The sequence below is a fragment of the Mauremys mutica genome, chromosome 8 (assembly GCF_020497125.1).
Source record: "Mauremys mutica isolate MM-2020 ecotype Southern chromosome 8, ASM2049712v1, whole genome shotgun sequence".
In the NCBI taxonomy this organism is placed as follows: Eukaryota; Metazoa; Chordata; order Testudines; family Geoemydidae; genus Mauremys; species Mauremys mutica.
In genome coordinates, this window is record NC_059079.1 from 17,963,162 (window position 1) to 17,986,577 (window position 23,416).

General features: G+C 40.8%; 1 protein-coding gene across 4 annotated transcripts in view; it reads left to right on the plus strand.

Annotated features, from left to right (window-relative positions):
• RAVER2 (ribonucleoprotein, PTB binding 2) overlaps positions 1-23,416 on the plus strand; it is a 67,473-nt gene that overhangs the window by 22,770 nt on the left and 21,287 nt on the right. For 3 of the 4 annotated variants that reach the window (XM_045026822.1, XM_045026824.1, XM_045026825.1), the window contains exons 2-6: positions 1,910-1,976; positions 8,543-9,012; positions 13,188-13,379; positions 15,251-15,377; positions 19,138-19,223. In XM_045026822.1, coding sequence (XP_044882757.1) covers positions 1,910-1,976; positions 8,543-9,012; positions 13,188-13,379; positions 15,251-15,377; positions 19,138-19,223 — 942 coding nt within the window. The remainder of the gene's footprint in view (positions 1-1,909; positions 1,977-8,542; positions 9,013-13,187; positions 13,380-15,250; positions 15,378-19,137; positions 19,224-23,416) is intronic. The other variant, XM_045026823.1, reaches the window with a different exon arrangement.

Below are 23,416 nucleotides of genomic sequence, written 5' to 3' on the forward strand. Positions count from 1 at the left end.
ATGTCTGTATTCCTGACACCTGGATTGCAGCATTCCAGCAATTTTGCATTCCAGCAGACAGCATTTCTTTAATCCTTTCTATTTTTACAATATAATTCATTCTACTTTCACACTCTCTAGCTAGTCCCTAGGAAGTACAAAAGTGCAAAGAAAACTGCATCTTCCACCAATCTGCTTCTCATGGATGAGAGTCTAGCATCACAACTCTGTTGAAGAGAGTGTACTCTTCTGGGCTACATTCAAATAACCTACAGGTTCTAAATCTTTGGACTGCTCCTTCTGTATTTTGTTATTTAGAAGCCACATTCACATCACATCTGAGTATGGGATGGTTGAGTGTCAGAGGACCAGTGTCATATTTTATTAATATGGCATTTGACAGCTGTTAACCAGTGAAATGCGAGACTGGTTTGAATAAAAGAATACACTTGATCCTGCTGAGATTAAACCCATTAACCTGTAAGCCATGTATATTGAATTAGCAAACTGGCAAAATGAGTGTGTGTTGTGCTACTGGAAATCAGGTAGAATGGAACCCTCTTATAATGACACGTGTTGATTATTTTGCTCAGTTGAATGGAGTTTCATTATAACACTAGTGTTTACCTGACAAAGAGATTCAGTATGTTCATGTCACTTCTTTCACCTTCAGCCTGGTAGACTGGTCCTTTCTTTACCCACTGCATTGGAAGGGACACTGGTTAGTGTTTTGTGTGTGGCACACATTTGTGGAAGACCACATCTTCACTTATAGTGGCGAACAGATGTACAAGTTTGGGATCTAGGGATTCACGCTTACTACTGCTTCCTCCCCCATGGGAGGATAATGGCTGCTTCCTTCCCCATCTCCTCTACTTGGGCAGAGTAGTGGAGGAAGGGGACATGATCATCCGCTTGGAATGTAGCATCGAACACCTGTTGATACTGGCTGCATTCCAAGGAGGATTTTCAGAGTAGAGGTCAATTATAATGGAGGGAATATTCACCACAAGAGTAGTAAAAGTCCACTGAATTGCACTCGATGAATTTGGGGCTTCCACTGCCACTGCATTCTACACTGAGAAATTACACTGTGTTAGAACAGGAGATTGAGGAGTTGTAGGAAATAATGAGATGAAAACAACTCAGCGTAGAGGGTGACTCTCATAGTTAACCCTAGGGTTCACCACAGCTTGCTGATGTGAAGTTATCTTCATTATGTCTCTGTGTATATCTTTTATATCATGTTACTTATGATTCCTAGAGATTGTGCTCTAATGTAATGTAATTTTCTAATGTAAACAAGACCAGTAAGGAGGGTTTCAGAGTAAGAGAGTTCACTGAGAGAGCAAATGGGTTCTTCCTAATTCTATCGGAAAAGTTTTTCATGTTAGTTTTCTTTAACTGCTATGTCCTTTTTCTTTATAAAAATGGAGTCGTCATGTCACACCTTTGCTTTGCCTACTCTCAGAGACTGAAACGTGGAGAATTTCTTTATTGAACTTGTATCAGAGGGGTAGCCGTGTTAGTCTGGATCTGTAAAAAGTGACAAAGAGTCCTGTGGCACCTTATAGACTAACAGACATATTGGAGCATAAGCTTTCGTGGGTGAATACCCACTTCATTCATCCAACGAAGTGGGTATTCACCCAGGAAAGCTTATGCTCTAGTACGTCTGTTAGTCTATAAGGTGCCACAGGACTCTTTGTCGCTTTTTATTTAACTTGGTTCTCTCATATGGGATAAGATATTGCTCCGGTATTGTGACTCTAAACTCCTTTATAAACAAATCTTTGATAATATGTCTAAGGTGTAACTACTTGTTTGTTGGGAATGTTTCAATATAATATAACTGGAAAATTGAGCTGAATTTCATTTGTTTTTGTTTTTGATTTGATGGATTCTTTTTTGTGATGTTTGTCTTTTCTAGGAAATCCATGAACTATTCAAAGATTATGAATTAAAGTACTGTTATGTGGACAGAAATAGAAGAACAGGTAAGAATTCAGAATATTCCAGTATTTAAGATTGTATGTTTCCTGGTAACACATTTGCATTCTCTGATAGAACTAGCAGTCAACTTCTTTTGCCACATATGAAATCATCAGATTGTGTCTGCCCACTACTTTAACTATTCCTAGGCTTGTTCTTTGGCTGCATAAATTGTGGCTGTTTCCAACTCCCATTAATGTCAATTAATGGGAAATGGAAAGCCTCATATTGACTTCAGTGGGAGGTAGATTGGGCCCATTATCTGTGAATCTATATTTATGACCCCTTCAGTAATGCACCCTTCGGATGGGTCTAGCTAAACTGCTTAATCCACTTGTGAAAGACAGATCCATTGGTCTCTGCTAGGACAAGCCCTGCACACCCGGATAACTCTGTAACAGAGGGGCTATTCCAGGTCTAGGTTTAGGGATTCCAGGTAATATAAGAGCAGATATACTCTATTTACTTGATCAGTTCTGAAGGCTGTGGAGGTTTTTGCCTTGTTTTGGAACTGAAGGGAATTATCAAGCTTTTAAGGGTGATCTTCATGTTGAAAACTGTGTCAGTTTTGGCCTTGCTATATGTCTCCCAGGCATCTTTGGTGTTTCTGGCTGCTGCTCTTAGCAAGTATGGTGTGTTTGTGCAGCAGTCTCCTAATGATTTGCTTGTTTGCACAACCTGAAAATTGCCAAGTTTGGTAACAATTGCTGCAGGCTGCTATGTTTCAGTATCCTGTCTATTTCAGTGTTTTATATTTATAGGTATTGTTTTGAAATGCTACTGGTTGAAGCTGCCATAGGAGGAGGGCATTAATCTTAACGTTTACTCTGGTTCCTCTAAATCTTATGTCAGTCCAGAATTACCAATCAGAAGAAATATTTTTCCTCTGGACTTATGCAGTTGGGTATTCTAGTTCGGAGGTTCTCACAATACAATTTTTGATGGCCTCAGAGTGCAACCACCAACTCTTGCTGGTGGCCGCTATGACAATTTTTCTTAAAATACTTAATTAACTTTAGGAAAAACAAATAAATATGCACATATACATGTTCAAATCATTATAATTTATGTAGGTTTTTTTTGAAGACTCGGTAATAAAAATAATGTACAGTTCTCTATTTTTACTGGACCTACACAGAATAGAAACACAAATAAGGTGCTTTGCACATTCTTGTCTTTTGTTGTTGTTGTTTCTCTTTTCTTTAAAGACTTGCTAGCTAGTATGTCTGCTGCTGCAAAAAGTAATATTTGTATGTTTGTTAATATCACTTTTCAAAGCAGACTTCCTACCTAGCTGGGAGGCTGTGAAAAGTGATATTAACAACCATACAAATACCAATTTTCTCAGCAGACGTACTCAGCTCTGGCAAGCCAGGGGACAAATTAAGCCCTGGATGGGGAGGTGGGTAGGGTGACAGTGGGGGCCAGGGGCAACTGGGAGGGGGTGGTGAGCCCAGGGGCCAGGCTAAAGCCTGCCACCCCATGGCCAGAGCCCGAGGCCGCAGGAGGCTATGGGTCCAGGGACAGTGGTGAGGTTAAGCCCAGAGCTGGCACCCCCGGTCATGTGGCTGGGATCCAGGGCCAGAGCCCAAAGTCCCATGACTGGAGCCTGCCACCTGCCACTCCAGGCTGAAGCCCGAAGCCCGAGCCTCACTATCCCTGGGAAGGTGGGAAACTCATTGGCTGCATGCTCATCTGGCGTTTGTGGCTCCGGATGGGGGGAGGGCAGAACCCTTCTGGTGGCCCTGGCGGGAGAGGTATTGCTCTGCGCCTCCACCCCAGTCACTGCCCAGGAGGTTGTGGCCACAAGAAAATCTGCTGGTGGCCACATTTGAGAAACGCTGTTCTAATTAGTTTTAGTTGCTGGGTTTTGGGGTTTTTTTTCTTTGACTGAAATTCTTACTAAAGTTTAAGTGGAGGAGTGGCAGCCAGCTCCTTATTGGGGGCTGGCCTCACAACTCTTGTTCCTTCCTCCCTCTACTGGAAGGGAAAACCTTACCCACTTGTGTGGGCAGGGATACGAGCACTCATATAGTTTCTTACCATTTAATTGTTTGTTTTTTTTCTTGCACAAAGAAAAGAGACCAACTCAGGTTCTCAGAGTGGGCATAAGCACAATATGTATATTCACCTTTGACACTTTTGTAGTGAGGAGCACCCTACTTGATGGGGACTGGGTGACACTGATTTTTCCCCTTTCATTGAGGGGAGATCCTGGCCATAGCTCAGTGGCTTGAGCGTTGGCCTGCTATACCCAGGGTTGTGAGTTGAGTCCATTTAGGGAGCTGCACATAAAAATCTGTCTGAGGATTGGTCCTGCTTTGCACAGGGGGTTGGACTAGATGACCTCCTGAGGTCCCTTCCAACCCTGATATTCTATTACATCTTCTCTTATAATCTCACCACAGATCCTCAAAGATTTCTCTCCACATCTACCTAGATAATATCCCAGAGACAAGGTGGGTGAGGTAATATCTTTTATTGGACCAACTTCTGTTGGTGAAAGAGACAAGCTTTCAAGCTATACAGAGCTCTTCTTTAATAGCTCTCTCTTGTGGCTTGTAATATGCAGGGCCGGTGCAGGGATGTTTTGCGCCCTAGGCGAAACTTCCGACTTGCGCCCTCCCCCATCCCCGAGCCCTGCGGTGGCTCCCTGTCCCCCCCCGCCCTGAGGTTGCCCCCCCCCCACCGCAAGCCTGGGAGGCAGGAGAAGTGAAGCAGCGACAGCGTGCTTGGGGAGGAGGTGGAGCAGGGGTGAGCTGGGGCGGGGAGTTCCCCTGCATGCCGCGCCCCCCTGCCCCAGCTCCCTCTGTCTAAATGCCGGCGGTGACCGCGGTGGCCGAATCTTCGGCCGCCCTGTTCGCCGCCAAAGAAAATGCTGCCCCCCAAATCCTAGCGCCCTAGGCGATTGCCTAGGTCGCCTAATAGGTTGCACCAGCCCTGGTAATATGGCATTTTTGAAAAGATCTCTCTTATCTTACTGTTTAGAAGATGACCACTGCAATGAGATATGTCAGCTTAATGTATGTGAGAATCAATCTGATTAGTTTCCCCCTACAAAAACAACTCCAGCATTTCAGTAAAGGCTATTTTTAAAGGCAGGTACATCCATAAAAACTTACTTTTGCTTATATGAATAGTATTTGCATATGTCAGCACTCTTATGTGCACACACTATCATGTGGGCCCCTGTGCATCTTATCACATATCTCTTAGAAAATTTTGGCCCTTGAAGGTCATTATCTAATTTTTTTTGTTCTTTTGAAGGATAAATCACTTTATTTTGTGCTTCAAGAAGCACTTGTAACTTCCATTTAAAAAGCTCCTAGTGTCTCAGAATCCTAATATGCACCTTACAAAATTTATGAAATTCTTTCTGGGTTACTTGACTCTTTCAGGCTCAGGTTTCTTATATTGCAGATTATTTTGCTCATGTCAGTAACTTTGGCTTGCAGAATCAGCTAGTAGTTTTTAACATCCGTAGGGTTTTACCTTTACTCACCTTTAATTGTGCAGCTGTCTAAATGGTTATTGACACACTGAAGTAAACACAATAGAATTTCATCTAATCCAATATTGTCCCCTTCCCCCCTCCCAAAAAAAACCATTATTCAAAATTGGGTTATATGCCAACATGTGCATTATTTGTATGGAAAAAATCCCATTTGTCTAAAATCCTTTTTGTCCAGATAAATTAAATGTTCTCAGTTTAATTCAGATAAATGGAGTTCTGTGGAGCTATACAACCATATAAATCATAAAATCTGTCCTGTAAGATCCTTCCTCTTCTGAGTGAAAACTATAATTACAATTTATCTTCAATTTTCTCCCTTGTTTTTTCTTTATATTACTTTACATTAAATTACTTCCTGTGCAGTTTTGAATTTGTTTGTTCAGTCAGATCACAGAAGAATTATCAATTGAACAGAAAACAATTGAACGATATTTTGTTCTCTCAAACTATTGTTGATTTCCACAGAATCTAACTCCATTTGTCTATGCTTTCTTTGCTATTATTCCTAAAATACCAAATATCATCCTTCTGGAAATAAGCCATAAATATTGGGCTGTGCAATAGTCTAGTTTAGCCATGCTGTCTGTTTCAGAATTTAACTGACCTCATCTTTATTTGTCGTTTTCATCTGTATATCACCATATCTTTTGAATTGTTACAGTTTGTAAAATCAGCTATGGTGTGTATATATATACACAAACACACTGGGTGATTGTGTACAGGATACCTGGAAACTTATACCTTGCACAGGAGAGCAGAACTGAGACCTTAGATGTTATAATGTTTGTTGGTAAGATTTGTGCTCTGTTCTGGTGGCTTTATAAACTGATATAAGACAGTCACAGCTACAGCATGATTTAAACTTTACTTTAAAATATACTATTTCTAAATCCTACTTTAGACTGTTTTAACCTCTGATTATTCAAGAATGAAAGAAAACGTTAGCATGTCTGCTTCTGAATAGTGTCACCTTACTATTCAGTTTCTCTCTGCCTGTGCACTGGTGTTAGAAACAGATGATGAATAGGTTATCTGGAAAAGATGTTTTCTGTTTTAAACAGTAATCTTGCAACCAGAGCTTCCTGGAGTTGAATTTCAGGAAAGGTTTCTATTGAAATGTGATACATCAGCCAAAAAAAAAAAAAAAAGTTATGGTACACTTGGCAACAAATTTGCCCAGAGCTGCAGTATGATAATTCATTAGAAGAGAGAGTATTGCCAAGACTGCTGTGAAAAAAATGTTTTCTAAGTAACGGCAATGGGACATATGCTTTATAGTAGTGAATTCCATGCTATTTAAACTTCAGAATAGCAAATAACACATCTTTTTTTTTTTGTCCTTAAAAGTCTTCTTACAGATGAGATAAATAAAGACTGGGGAAGAAGAATCCTCATTCCTTGTTGTTGGGCAGCTGAGACCTCAAATGTTGTTGTATAAGAAAACATGGTTGTCCCAGATTTCAGGCTGTGGTCTCATACAAATAAATAAAAACAGATATCGTTTCTGCTGTGATTGCCTAAAGACATTTATCTATTTTTGCCTTTGGACCACTGTGGCAGAGATTCTCATTTTTATTCTCGTTTTTAGTGTCAATCTCACTAGTCTTATGTTTACTGTCAGGAGCGGCTCCAGGCACCAGCACGCCAAGTACGTGCCTGGGCTGCAAGCCACGGGGGGTGCTCTGCCGGTCGCCGTGAGGGCGGCAGGCAGGTTGCCTTCGGTGGCATGCCTGCGGAGGGTCCGCTGGTCCCGTGGCTTCGGCGGACCTCCCACAGGCGTACCGCCGAATCCGCGGGACCGGGGACCTCCCGCAGGCAAGCCGCCGAAGGCAGCCTGCCTGCTGTGCTTGGGGCGGCAAAATACCTAGAGCTCCCCTGTTTACTCTTACCCTCCCTTTAACACAAATTAATATACCACAAGCTGTTTTTCTGAGATTGTCACACTTCATTTTAAATTCAAACAAAAATTTGAATACTGAGATATTATCCAAAATGCCCATTAAATCTGAAATCTAGATCTGATCATGCCTTTGAGTGCTCAGTCTGACTGTGTCCATGAATATATTCTATTCTCCATTAAACAATAGGTTTGTGGGCCTGGAAAGCATCTACACTTGAGCAATTCACCTGTATCTGTAGCCGGTCTTTGATGTGCCTTGCTGTGTGGGTTTGTTTTGATTAAGTTCATTATGGAAAACTCACATTCTGCAGTGCTACAGGACATAAAAACAGTATTCACACCAAGAACAATATATGCCAAAAGATTAGTGGCTAAAAGTTTGGATAACAGGCATGTGTAGTGTCATATGTTGTGCATTGAAGAGTAATTTTAGAGACAACACTGATATATGGCACTTTCCTTTTCCTCCTGACTCAAAAAGTGGCCTAGAACAATGGCTCTCAACTTTTCCAGACTACTATACCCCTTTCAGGAGTTTGATTTGTGTTGCATACCCCCAAGTTACACCTCACTTAAAAACTACTTGCTTACAAATTCAGACATAAAAATACAGAAGTGTCACAGCACACTATTACTGATAAATTGCTGACTTTCACATTTTTGTCACAGATCAATTAGAATATAAATATTGTACTTGCATTTTAGTGTAGTATAAACAAGGCATTGTCTGTATGAAATTTTACTTTGTACTAACTTCACTTGTGCTTTTTACGTAGCCTGTTGTAAAACTAGGCAAATATCTAGCTGAGTTGATGTACCCCCAGAAGACATCTGTGTGCCCCTAGCTGAGAACCACTGGCCTAGAAAAATGGTGATTTATACATTGTCATAATGGACCAAGTCATTTTAATAACTGTGCCACTTTGAATTCAAGCATCAGTATTAATAACGGTGGTTACTGTAGTTTGGTGTATTTAACATCTGTATTTTAAATGGCAATTTAACATGCAGATCTGAATTGTCTGCACCTTTGCCTCTGCCTCTAAAGACTCAGAAATGTGCACCTTCAAATCTGTCATCCCCATCAGATCTGAAGAAGAGCATTGTGTAAGCTTGAGAGCTTGTTTCTTCCACCAACTTTCTTTGTTCTCTTACAGCGTTTGTTACTCTGCAGAATGGAGAGCAGGCTCAAAATGCAATTCGGATGTTTCACCAGTATTCTCTTCGTGGAAAAGAAATATCAGTGCAGTTCCAACCAACAGATGCTTTGCTATGCATTACCAATTTGCCCACCTCATTTTCATTACAAGAGTTTGAGGAACTAGTGTGTGCATATGGCAATGTTGAGAGATGTTTTTTGGTCTATAATGAAGTTACTGGCCATTCCAAAGGCTACGGGTTTGTGGAATACATGAAAAAGGATTCTGCTGCAAAAGCTAGAATGGAACTCCTGGGGAAGCAATTAGGTGAAAACATCCTCTTTGCACAGTGGATGGATGTTAATCAGTTGACTACCGATCTTGTTCATTCTAAGTGCCTTTGTGTAGATAAACTCCCCAATGACTACACTGATTCAGAGGAACTGATGCAAATGTTCTCATTTAAGTATAAACCTGTGTTCTGCCAGGTAGGTCTCCTATGAATTGATGTCTTTTGGAAGCTGAATATGGAGATGTATATAGCTTTGTGTTTACATATTTTATTGCATGCCTACCCATCGCTTTGGTTTTTATATAACTAGACTAGTAAGTGGCTTAATTTGGGAAGCCTAGTGGGTGATTATGTGTATATTGTGATGGGCTGAACCACCTGGGGTGTCACCTGGTGTGCTGGGATGCCACTGAGTCAGACTATTCTGCCAGCCTGGGTCCCCTTTACCTGACCTTGCTGGGTTAGGCTCCCCAGTCTTTTCCAGCCAAGCACACAGGCACGGCCAAACCCAGCTGCACAGAGAGACAGAGATCCACTCTGGGAAGACTCAGTTTAAGGGGCTTGCCACAGCACCCAGATGTCCACCCTCCCCTTAGAGTACAGACCCCAAATTATATGAAATTTGCCTCTTCCCTCTAGGTGAAGGAGGGTGTGCACAACTTCTCACCTCCCCCCCCCCCCCCAGTTAGAAATCACATAAACTGAGTTATAAACCAGAAATAAATGTATTAACTATAACAGGTGTATTTTAAGTAGTTAAGGAGGTAGCAGACAGAACAAGGCAGATTACTAAGAAAATAAAATAGAGCATGCAATCTAAGCTTACTACACTAAAGAAACTGGTTACATGTAAGTTCTCACCTTAAATGTGGTTCTAATAATCTTCTTCACAGGCCAGATGCCCTTCGAGCCAGGGCCCAGTTCTTTCCCCTAGTTCAGTCTTAATTGTTTCCAGCAGTCATCTTGGGTGAGGTAGCAGGGAAGAACTGACCGCCTGGATTATCTCACTTCCTACCCTTAAATAGGATTTTCATAGAGCGGGAGTCCTTTGTTTCCTAGTTTGACCTCTCTCCCCCCTGTCCCCAAAGCTTCTCATGGAAAAGTACAGAATTCAAGATGGGTTCCAGTATCAGGTGACATGGTCAAATGCCTCTGTAGGGCCCCTGTAGCCATTCTTCACAGGCTGACCCACATGTTCACAGGAAGACTAAGATCTTTTACAGTCCATTGGCTCTTGCTGATGTTCCATCAGCTTTTTCATTGATGTAACTTAAGAGTTAGCAGGGGGCGTCACCCAAAGTAACATAGTTGAAATATAGGTACCTAGTCAATATTCCTAATTTCAGATGCAGAAATGATACATGCATACAAATAGGATAATCATATTCAGTAAATCATAACCTTTCCAATGATATCTCACATGAGCCATTTTGCATAAAGTATATCTCAGTTATGTCATATTTCATATACGCATATTTGCATAAAGAATGTGGAATGACATGTCACCTATACCATCATAATATATGATGTGGTATAAATGTTTTATTGCCATGAGTTTGGAATGACCAGCATAAGTCACTGGGGAGTTATGCAGGAGGTCATCCCAGCTGAATGCCAATAAAACATTTATTATACATTCTTTCTCCATGTATTTTATGGAAGCATTATTTCAGCAATGTTTTAGAGAACTTTGTAAATAATTCTTATTGGTAATATTTTTTGTATTCCTCAATCATAAATCCAGTTTGTATTAATAGCTTGAGTCTAACTGTAGAGCACTTAGAGAGATTAAAATATATTTACTACATCTTAGAAACCTCTAAAAATGTCTAAAATAGTTTTTCCATAAATCATAAAGTTACATCTTCAGGACCTAATAATTTCTGATATGCCAGCACAAGAAATAAGTGCTATAGCTATTGGAAAAGTGAGTCTTACAGCTCTCCAATTGTATAAAGGCTTTCTTCCTAGCACTGATGATTGCCAAGATATTGGACCCTAAGCTGGTCACTGGTCCATGACCTAACATTGTTTATTAAGCACCTCAGACCAGTGTAACTAGGAGGGGAAACAGAATGAAACCTTTTATTGAAGTCATGGATGATCATAGATTATTAGGGTTGGAAGGGACCTCAAGAGATCATCTAGTCCAACCCCCTGCTCAAAGTAGGACCAATCCCCAAATGGCCCCCTCAAGGATTGAACTCACAACCCTGGGTTTAGTAGGCCAATGCTCAAACTAATGAGCTATCTCCTCCCTCCCCCATTGTGGGCGGGCGGGCGGTTTTTAAGTATCTCTTGGAAAGCTGCTCAAAAGATTTGGATTTTTAGTGTTCTTGGTGGTGATGGATTGTTAATGCGTAGAGTGATTCCTAGAGTATAAAGATAGAAGGGACCATTAAAGCATCTAGTCTCACCTCCTATATATCAAAGGCCATTAAATTTCACCCAGTTCCTCTGTTTTGAGCCCAATAACTTGTATAAGGCATTCAGTCTTGGTTTGAAGACAGCAAGAGATGGAGAATCCATCGTTTTCCTTGGTAGTTTGCTCCAGTGGTTCATCACTATCACTGTTAAAAAATTGTACCTAACCTCTAATATGAATTTGTTTGGTTTCAGCTTCAAGCCATTGGTTCTTGTTTTGCTTTTCTCCAGTAGATTAAAGAGCCCTTTAGTACCTGCTGTTTTTCTCCATGTGAAGGGTCTGGTACACTGTAATCAATTCACTTCTCACTCTTCTTTTTGATAAGCTAAAGAGAGAGTTATTAAGTCTCCTGCTCTAGGGCATTTTCTCCAGCCTCGGATAATTTTTGTGGCTCTTTCTTGCACCCTGTCCAATTTTTCAACATCTGTTTTAAAATGTGGACAGAGCTGTACGCAGTGTTTCAGTACTGGTCTCACCAATGCTGTATACAGAGGAAAAATCACCTCCCTACTTGTACTCACTGATCCCCTGTTTAGACCTTCAAGGATCACATTAGCTCTCTTTGCCATGTCATCACAAGGGGAGCTCTAAGATGCTGTATAGAAGCTGTTAGTGCTAACCTACCTTCCTCTACTTCAGAATCATTAAGAGGCTGTGAACAAATTCCTGTTACAGGCCTTATTACTTTCAGGACTAAACAACTGAGAATTAGATTTAAAGGGGGCTGTCCCTTTTCTACATCAGGACTCTCATCTATATATAGTGATATAACTTTATATCAATTTCATTGTTGTATTAAGTGTAGTTGTAGCCATGTCAGTCCCAGGATATTAGAGAGAAAAGGTGGATGAGGTAATACCTTTTATTGGACCAACTTCTGGATGTATGGCTTATTACAACAACTTGTAACCCACCTCGTTTTGTCCTGTGACTGCAGAAGTGTTAATGGGTCACTGTACCTTGAATGGTCCTTTACAATATGTGATAACTACTTATTCTAAACAGTCTGTTCCACCTTGCATTTTTCTGTGATACTGGAAGTACCTTTCCCAGACCTGTAGAAGAGCTCTGTTTGGCTCGAAAACTTGTCTCTCTCACCAACAGAAGTTGGTCCAATAAAAGATATCCTCACCCACCCTGTGTCTCCTAGATCAATTCCAGTCATTTTGGGAATGGACACTTCTGCCTAAGGATATGGTGCAATTTCAACTCTTTTCTTTTTTAAAAAAAAATCCATTAACTCTGATGTAAAAGATTATGAACTAAGGATGAAACAGTGTCAAACAAGTAATCCCTGCCTTTTTCCAGTTCACTTAGGTATACTAAGCAGATAGCAGATTGATGGATCTGGTACATTTTCTTCAGCACTATTCAACTACAACCTCCTTTCTCTCAATAAAATGCATGAGATCTCAGTAATCTGCATTGTTGTGTTCTTTCATTAGCTTCCATACTTCTGTTTTTCACGTGGCCTTGCAAAGTAACTCATCTGTTGTTCTTGAAAGTCTGTTTAAACCAAATATCAAAGAAATTATAATTTTCTTACCATGGAAAATAAAAGTGAATGTAAAAATAGTGATGTGCTAAACTTTACATTCAAAATTTCATTCTGTATCTTTATATTCTATAAAATAACTGTCAAATATATTTCATAGCTAAGGTTCTTCATGAAATTAGCTGTAAAGGCATTTAAAAAAAAGCAGTCAAATAGGCACAACATGGTAGTCATCTGCAAAATATTATTTGCATATTATATTTAACATGCATGAGACAGGAATGTGTACCTCTAGGTAGGCTATTAAAAGTTAGTATTAAAAGTTAGTTTTGTTTTAGAATTGTTAAAGATTTTGCACAGATTTTGCTCAATGCACGGGGAGGGGAAAATGCTTTAAAATAATTGCTGAATGTTTGTAATGTGTTCAGTGTATTGTGAAATGCCATTTCAGTTTGCTGAGGACGAAGGCAGTTATATTGGTGGCTTCGCAGTGATTGAGTATGAGACTGCAGAGCAGGCTGAGGAAGTGCAAGAAGTCACAGATGGTATGACTATCAGAGGAAAGAGAGTCCAGGTATCATACTGTGCTCCTGGCGCACCAGGACGAAGCACATTAGCTGCATTTATAGCAGCACAACGTATGGTAAGAGACCTTCCATTTTCAAAGAGAAAACACTTTAAATGTTTATATTATATGTTTTACATATATGAGAATTTATAAAATCCATTGGAAGAGAAGCCCACAAGTGCTTTTATAATCAGCTTAGTATTTTAATAAGATTATTACTCAGCCAAGTGAAAATTCTTTTTGAACAGGAGAAAGCTATTCGGCTCAGTGAAATGTTAATACTTAAATTATAGTTCTGTTCTGTCAAGTGACTCTGTAAAATGACATTGTGGAGTTCCAGGTTTATTTCCTCACAGTGACTACACATCAAAATTGCTCTGTTTACAAATGAAAAGATGATTTCGCTAACCAAGAGCTTAGGTTATAACTCAGTCTGTTCAAAGTGTTACTCTGCATCTACACAAGAAAAGTGGTTGAGTTTATGTTGGAGTTGGCTAGCTCGTGTTAGCTAGCCGGCAAACTTAGCCTTCTTCCTAGTTAAGACAAGGACATGAACAGCAGGGATCAGGGGTAAGAGATTGTTTCAGTTCAAAACTAAACTAAGAGAGAGTGCTTTTTAACAGCTATAGGTTGGTTTAAAATGAGACAAGTAAAGGTAATTTAAAAATAAATGTCAGGGTAGTGGGAATGTCTTCGTTTCATGCTTGGTGTAGAATGAAGCTTTTATGCCCTGCATGTCATATCAAATTATTTCTTAGAAAATTGGATGTGAAGGTAAGTGGTACATGAAGCTGTCTTGAAGGTTGTAGCAGAATATTCTCATTACTTTGGATAGCTCTGAGTAAACTCAGCTGCTTTTCTATAGAGTTATTTACCTCAACTCTGTAGAAGAGCAGCTGAGTTTAGTGTTATTAAAGATGGCATATTTTATTGGTCTTAACGGTGGACTACATCTCCTTCTTTACTTTCCAGAGTTGTGGGGAAAATGTGTTTTTTTTCCAGGAAGAAAACTGCCCTGTGGGTGTTATAAGTGTGTGTGTTTTGTGTTGTGAGGGGGCAGGGTGACAAGTTGGGGGCAGGGGTTGCTGTGGGGCACATTTTTTGAGCTTCTATTTCATAATGAAATATTTACATGAAGAGAATTTGTATTTGAAACCTTTTTGTTCCTACAAACATTACATTATAATTTCAGTCTGTGAATGAACGGTTTAAAGCAGCAGTTCTCAAACTGTGGGTCAGGACCCATAGCGGGTCGTGACCCCATCTTAATGGGGTTGCCAGGACTGAGTCAGTTTTGTTGACTCAGGGCTTCAGTCCTGGGTGGCGGGGCTCAGGTTACAGGCCCCCTCCCTGGGGCTGAAGCCCTTGAGCTTTGCTTTTTCCCCCACTCCCTCCCCGCCGGGGACGGTGGGGCTCAGGCTTTGGCCCTGCCGCCTGGGGCAGCTGGGGTCAGGCTTCGGTTCCCCCTCTTGGGGTCGTGTAATAATTTTTGTTGTCAGAAGGGAGTCGCGGTGCAATAAAGTTTAAGAACCCCTGGTTTAAAAGGTTGAGAGAGAAGTAATGAGAATATTGAGGTGCTGTTATGCCTGTTAGTTTTATACTTTTCTTATTGTTTCCTATCTAGAAACCTAAAGGGGAAGGAGAGAAATGCAGCAACCGTGATAATTTCAGTGTAAAGTAAATGCTGGAATATGTTACTAATGAGCTGTACAGTGAAAGGGTTAATTACATATATTTGGTGAAAGGAAATTGCAGGAACACTGATCTTTGAACTCTGGTGTGTGACACATGGAGATCAAGGAAATAGTATCCAACTATGGATCTAAACCTATTTGTTTTATAAATAAAGGGTTTGCACCAGCAAATTTGTTTGAGGTAGTCATGGCAACAGAATATGCTTTTGTTTAATCCTGAGTCTAATGTTTCTGTATTTCTATTAATTCCAGATGAGAAACAATAGAAAGGGATTGCTTCCAGAGCCAAATCCAGTGCAGATTATGAAGAGTTTAAATAACCCAGCCATGTTACAAATGTTACTGCAGCCCCAGTTGTGTAGACGTGCCCGTAAACGTGGTAAGCCTTTTTAAAAAGAGATAAATAAGAAAATAATTCCGTGTGGTTAGTGTTACAACAAGCTTTACCTTAAAAAAAAATCAGGAGCAACTTTTTAAAATACGTATGTTTATAATTGCCTCGGGATAGTCCTCTTCACAAAAGTGACAGAAAACAAAAGGACAATAAACTCTCATGACAGTTAATTTAAATGAGAGACAAACTGGGTGAGGTAATATCTTTTATTAGACCAACTTCTGTTGGTCAAAGAGACAAGTTTTCAAGCTATACGGGGCTCTTCTTCAGGTCTGGGAAAGGTAATCAGAGTGTCACAGCTAAATACAAGGTAGAAAAGATTGTGAAGCATTAGGATTTAACGCATGTTTCAAGACACCGTTCCTGATGAAGTGGGCAATTAATACCTCTGCAGAGGTGTCGCTCAAAAGTGTCTCTCTCTCAGCAACAGAAGTTGCTCCAATAAAAGATATTACCTCACCTGCTTTGTGTCTCTCATATCTTGGGACCAACATGGCTATAACACTGCAAACAGTGAATTTAAATATCATTGCTCTTTGTAAACACCCTCATGCTAACTCTGCAATCTATGTATATTTATATTAGAAATTGGTATAAAACAAAACCTTTCATCCAAACACCCTCAGACTTCGGGGATCTGGTTCCAGATCTGAACTTGCAACTCAAGTCCCTCTCTAGTTCATACTGTTTTAAAATTATTTCTTTCTTGTATGTTACCATAGATGTATATACCATTTTACAAGCACACTGTTAAACAATGTCCTTCTTCCAAAGGAACTTTCCTTCTAATCTGAATGGACAATAAATTAAAAATAACGTATCATGTTTCAAAGAATTAAAGTGTTAGCAATAAGAATGGGAACAGTCAGTCTGAAGAGATCAGTGAGGGAAGACTCAGGGCAAGTCTACACTACAGCACTACATCGGTGCAGCTGCAGCACATCTTCACCAGCGAGAGCGTGCTCTCCCGTCGGCACCATCATTCCACCTTGGCGAGAAGCGGAAGCGCGTCTCCCGCTGACATAGCGCTGATGTGGACAGCGTAAAACTTGTGTCACTTGGGTGTAGGGGGGGGTTCACACCCCTGAGCGACGTAAATTATATCAGCTTAGGCTGTAGCATAGACCTGCCTTAAGAATGAATGGCTGTGCTATAAGTATTATGGGTGTGGGTGAGAATCTATGCAGTGCCTCTAAGACAGTTGGGAGGGATGAGGTGGCTTTAAGCTACTTTAGCACCCTTCCAATTCTGGGTTGCTCTGGGGGATGGAGAGGCCCTTAGTTTAACTTAGACAGCCCTCAGAGCTTCTCTATGGGTATGTCTACACTGCAAAAAAAAGTGTGTTCTTAACTGAGGTTAGCTAACCTGTGTTCACTAACTTGGGTTAAAACACACCTTTTTTTGCAGTGTAGATATACCTCAAGTTAGAGCAGCTTCCCTGGGCTGCTCTGTGGGCCACAGTACTGGGTGCGGTGGGCCTGCACCCAGCACAACTCTCCTGCTCCCAGGATGGCTCCGTAGTGCAGGAGTGGGTCTTTGGGAGGCAGCCTATGGCTTCCTCCATCAATGCCCGCTTGGGAACAGTCCTCTTGCTGCTGGATAGAGGGCTTTTAGGATCCTTTTACCTGTCATGACATGGCCAGAATGGAGATGAGTATCTTGCCCTCTGTGCAGGTGAACCTTAATTTTTCAATGGTTCCTGGAAATTCAGAAAATTGAAATTTTGGGAAAAACAAAATTCCACTCTTGGGGGCATTTCTGAATTTTGCATAGAGTTTGGATAATCAGAATTGTACCTGTATTTCAAGGAACAGGTGTGTGGGTCTCTATAGTTGTGAAAAAGTGTATATGTGGCTTTTTATGAGAGAGCAGTAATGCATTAAAAGGTATCTGTGAAGGTGGGGAAAGTGCAAGACAGCTTTGAGTGTGGTTGTTTTCAGAAGGTTGGCTGTAAAAATGTCACGGTGTGGTTTCATATTTGCCTCACGTTGGCTTCTGTATTAAATTTGCTCAAGTTACATTTAAAAGGATGGCTTTTCAAACTGTGACAGCCTTGTAGACTCACTATGGGAAGCTGGATTCCGTCTGACGTGTATATCATGACCCATACTAAAGATTTTGTAATCAGAACTTTCTTAATAATTCTGTTGGTAAGGCTAAAAAGAACCTTAGCTGCATTGTCTCTGCAGTGCTAAAAGGGGTAATAAAGTATTTTACTTACTGAAGGAAGCATATGTGACCCTGAATACATAAAGCAGCAAATCTGTTTAGTAAGGAGGGGCCCTTTTTTGTGCAATCACTTTTATTTCCATAACTCCACCTGAAAGAAGTCTGTATGGAGGGGATGTGTAAGAACAACTGAGCATGTGGAAGTGCCCAGTGGATCTCTGCAGAAAGGGCATGATCTCATTGGATGGGGACTACTCCAGGGAGAACAGCAGTGAAGTGAGACTCTTTAAGGGAGCACAGAAGCACAATTTAAAGGGAAGGAACAGCATAGGTTGATGGCATAAGCTGCTATTTATGCAATACTTTGATAATTCTTTGCACTTCATAACTTTACCAAAGCACTCTCGGGACACGCCTATGGTTATTACTGTATTACTCATTGTAAAACTGGGCAAACTGAGTCATAGGAAGGTAAGCAACTCACCCAGAGTCCAACAGGGAGTCAGTGGCAGAGCCAGGAATAGAACCTACATGTGATATTCTTACCCTCTCCACATCTAAGTGCCACTTAACTGCTTGTTTCTCCCATGCTGCTTCCAGAGTGAATAGAGTTTAGTTGTGTGTAACTTTCCTAATGCTGTTTCCCTTCCTTTAACATCTCTCTGCTTGTCTGTCTGTCTGTCTGTCTTCAGATTGTGAGATCCTTGGAGCAGGGATTGTCCCTTCTTGAATATTTGGAAAGCTCCCAGCATGTTATGGGTGCTACCATAAATATATGAAATAAGAACAATAACCCAGTCCCTGCGCTAACCACCAAACTACCAGCTTCACCATATTTTTAACACTGTCTCCTGAATTCTTTTTAAAATCTCACCGTTTTGTTTGTAACTGAATATTTTGAATCTTTTAATTTCCAAAAATTCCACATGTTTTTATTGCCTGTCATCATTTGTTACCTCAGACTGCTGAGGCTCCCCCTGTTACTGTGAGCACTCTGTAGTATTGTAAAATGGCGAGCAGCACTGCTGAGGAATCTGCATTTAGTTTTTATTTTAACTCAGTTTCTGTCTAGTGTGACAGTCCCTAATATAAACCCTGATCGTGCTCCCACTGAAGTCAAGGGGAGTTTTGCCATTCACTTCTAAGGGCCCATTGATGACATGTTAAATTATTACCTGTTTACAATTGACTGCACAGAAATTGTATGTCCAGTGACTATATATCTATCGAAGCACTTGAACTCAGGCCCCAGTCCTGCAGTTTAGGGTGAACGAGAAGACCTGTGCACCTTTGAGGAACCCTGTTGACTTCAGTGGGGCTCCAGGCAGACATAGCAGTTCTCCTATGTGCTATTAATTGCAGGATAAGAGTCTCTCTGCATAATAAGCTTCAGCCAGATGTGTATTAAAAGGGTTCACTGTCCTGATTTTTAGTCAGTTAATTAAATATTAAATCCTATAGAAATATTTAGAAAAAGCAAATATATAAAGTGTATGTAACTGTTAAAAATCATTCTTTGCCTAACTTTTAAAAGTTCTATAAATTTGTCAAGGATGCTATCTTGTGTTTTCTCAAGCAGTTCTTGGAGTATCTGCTGGTTTACCTCATCTTATAAATACAGCAGCCAGTCCAGGATTTTTCCATTTGAATAAAGTACACCAGGTATGTTTATCAGTGTGAAAAAATTTATATCAATTTATGTATTTATGCAGTATTTTTCGTTAAAACGTGTAACAGATCTCAAGAATTGACAACTAAAATCAAATGTTTTTGTTAAAATGGCTTCGTATTTAACATATACTGTATAAAGTAATTTCAAGAGACTGATTTAAATAAGATATGAGATTTGACTAATCAAAATTGAGGAGTGCTTACTGTCTGTATGCAAATTACCATTTTATTTTTTCTGAATTTTTGATTCGCGGTTACCTGATTGTTTTGTGGTAGGGAGAACTTATTGTTTCTAGAAAGAACATCTGTTTCCAAGTAACAGGTTGAGTAATAAGGACCATTGATTCATTTTGTACGCAGCAAGAACAAAGCCTTTTTGGAAAATAAGTCTGATTCAAGGCTGGAAGTGTGTTATCATTGTCTTTATTTTTAAAGCCTGTAAAGTGTACTACATAAATAATAACAACAACAATAATTTTGAGATGTTAGTTTTTAGCTAAAAATAAACCAAAACTGTGTATTACTGAAGTGTTCTCAGAGTTCTTGTGGTGTATTGTAAGGCTCCTATGACTTCCAAACCACTAGGAGCCCAACAGTAGTAAAAGGAGATATTCTGGAAGCTCATACAAAGAATCCAAAGTTCATAGGGGTATCTTGTAGGGAGATTTGGGATGAATCTACCCCCTAACTCAGGGACGAGGGCTGGGCTGGAGTAGCAGCTTTTGTCCACAATCAGTACTCCCTTTTGCACCAGTCTATTGGGTCAACAGGCCACCCAGTTTCCACTTCTGCTTACCACATCAGGACTACAGTAGGGGCCTCCACAGTGTGGACTCTGCCAAGGACTGAATTTTACCCTTAGGAAATATGAGTGGGGTTTTCAAAAGTACCTAGAGAAGTTAGGAAGCTCTAATACCACTGATTTTTAAATGAGGTTTTTGCTCCTTACTCTATTCAGTACTTTTGAAATTCCTACTCGAAATAAAAAAAATTCTTATTTATTCGTTACTATTTCTACTATACTTTTAAGATCTATAGCTCCATGTCTGTTAAGAGAGATTGAACTAAAATAGGAGAGATTTTCTTCACAGTAAAGTCACTTTGCTCTCTCTCATTTTTCTATTATGCGTTATCTAGAGGCATGTATTCCTTTCAAATGTTAGGTATGTTGTTTAGATCTGCAGCACACCACAGAATGAAATACATTTGCTGCATGTTGTAAAGTTTACTGAACACAAAGAGTGTTATTATTTGCTTGCATTTTTAAAGTATATGTATGACATTTTCCTCTGATATATTTAGTTACTGTTGCTCTTTCTATGGTCTTGTAGATTTTGTGCTTCCTTGGAAGGCAACATAAATGCTTTGTAATCAGTTGGAAGGAGGCACGTTGTACATAGTTGCAGTATGACTGATGATGATCCACTGCTTTTTGGCTTAAATATACTACAGCCAAACAAGCTAGTGCTGTTGGATAGGCTCATGCATTTAATATTCTTCCATGGGAGCTCCTGGTTTTAATTAGTCACTAAACCTGGCCCAGTAAGCTGAATTACTGACAGTAATTTAATTATCTAGGTTCCTTTCATTGGCACTTGTGTACCCTTATTCTGTAATGTATCTTTTTGGGGTACTCTTCAGTGCCAGAGAATCTGGTCACTATTTCTTTCTTGGAATTCAGTGTTGTTATGTACAGGAAAAGAAGCTGTGTTACTTTCTAGCTTTTTGTTGGTTTGTCAAAAGAACCCTGGTTCAGCTTATTTCTACATTCCTTCCTGCATATGTTGTTTTTGCTGTGTGGAATTGACAGTTCAAGATTTTGTTAAATGATACATTGAGGGAATCACTTTTTAAAAATATGATGCCAAAACATTGCTTATAGAATAAATTATAGATAATTAGGAGGACATGACAGATGAGAATTTGAACAGTTGTTTGGATGAATCACTGAATAATTTTTTTAACTTAGCTACTCTTGCTATTTCTTAATGACAGACATTATGTGCCGCCATAACACATTTTGAACAGTTAGAGTTGTGTTAACTGAATGGTCTAACTGTTTAACAGCTCTTCCTGTGGTTGATCCAGAGAGTCTGTTTTGAAGATTCAGCCAAACAATTTTCCTAAAAGTTTGTCATTTAATCAGTACATTTTCTTTCTTGATGTAACTCAGAAAATACAAATAAAATGATAAAAAATAAAGATGTACTGGCAACATCAGACGCAGGTCATTTCTACTTGAGATGCTTAGGACAGCAGTCCGGACTCAATGCACAAACATATTGATGCAGTTAATCCAGATTTGGCCCCTGTTTGTTTTGCAGAATACTGTTTTTGCAGGTTTTTAGAGATTCCTTCTTTTGTGTGTTGATATTATTGTAAATAATTTCCAAAACACAGAGGACTGTTCTGTGACATGAATGTCTGTCCCCTACGTGTTCTGAGTTTAGTTCCTAAGGAATCTGCATCCCTGCCACATTGGGACACAAAGGGTATGTCTACACTACAAGACTATTTCGAATCAACTTAAGTCGAATTTGTGGAATCGACCTTATGAAGTCGAATTTGTGTATCCACACTAAAAACACTAATTCGACTGTGTGAGTCCACAGTAACGGGGCCAGCGTCAAATTTGGAAGCGGTGCTCTGTGGGAAGCTATCCCACAGTTCCCGCACTCCCCGCTGCCCATTGGAATTCTGGGATTTCCCCCCAATGCCTGCTGGGGGAAAAAATGTGTCGAGGGTGGTTTTGGGTAACTGTCATCATTGAACCGTCAATCACGCCCTCCCTCCCTCCCAGAAAGCACCTGCGGGCAATCTGTTCGTGCACTTTTCTGCTCAGTGACAGCGCGGGCACCACAGCACTGCGAGCACGGAGCCCGCGGCAGTTATGGCCGTTGTCAACTCCTCGCACTTTATTGTCCACCTCTTCCACAGTTAGCTGCTGAGAAATCGGGCTACTTTTCAATGGTGCTGCGAGCACTGGTGGACCATGGGGGACGTTTTACCAACATCAACGTCGGGTGGCCAGGCAAAGTTCACGATGCGCGTGTTTTCAGGAACTCTGCTCTGTTTAGACGCCTGCAGGAAGGTAGTTTCTTCCCGGACCACAAAATAACTCTTGGGGATGTGCAGATGCCTATAGTGATCCTCGGGGACCCAGCCTACCCACTAATGCCCTGCCTCGTGAAGCCCTATGCAGGCACCTTGCACAGCGACAAGGAACTCTTCAAGTAGCAGCGAGCAGCGTGACCTGTGACTGTTCAGTTTCTTTACAGAGAAGCTGAACCTGCCCATTTCTTTACCAAGTTACTGTTGACCAGCATCTGCAGTTACATACCCTGTCCACCCTGCTTCCCCCACTTCCAACACACGTTTAAAAATAAAATACATGTTCCACTGTAACTTTACAAAGGTTTCTTTATTGATGACTTTGCATTAAAGGGTTGAAACTGGGACGCAGACTGTGCTGGGTAGAGTGTGCGGTGATGTAAAGACCACCTCTAAACTCGAGGAATGACAGGCTCCTGCTCCCAGAGCAGTCTGCAGTGCCGGACTGGTTGTTTCAACGGAGCCTGCCATCTCTCCTTTTTGGGACTCTGTGTGCGGGGGCTATGTGGCCTTGTGGCGGGGGAGGACGGATACAGATTCCTCTGCTGTGTGGCTCTGTGGTCCAGGACAGGGACCGTTGCATGAGATCTGTAACCCCCCTCCCCCGCTACAAAGTCACGTACCCCCCCACCCACACAGAACCTGCAAACCACCTCCCATACTGACCAGGGTGCCTACTGACTGCACTGTGTGTGTGACCTGCTGCTGATCCTGCCCCCGTCTATGTACCCTGCTAAAGGTGACTGTCCTATGCAATACCCTACCCCCTTCCCCACCCACCCCTTCAAACGCAGCGTTGTGTAAAAAAGCATGACGGAAACAGTAATTAACAGCAAAGTATTTTTAATAATTAACCAGACAGTCAGGGGATGAAACTGGGATTGGGACTAGGGTGAGTCAGGAAGGGAAGGAATTCTCAAAAATTACGGTATGAGAGCTTTTGTGTACTTGAGCACTCTGCTGGGGTGCAGTGACAGTTTTCACGGCCCCTGGCGCCACTCCTTCTGGTTACTTTGGGTGACGGGAGGTATGGGACTTTGTGGCAGGGGAGGGCAGTTGCAGATACACTGCGG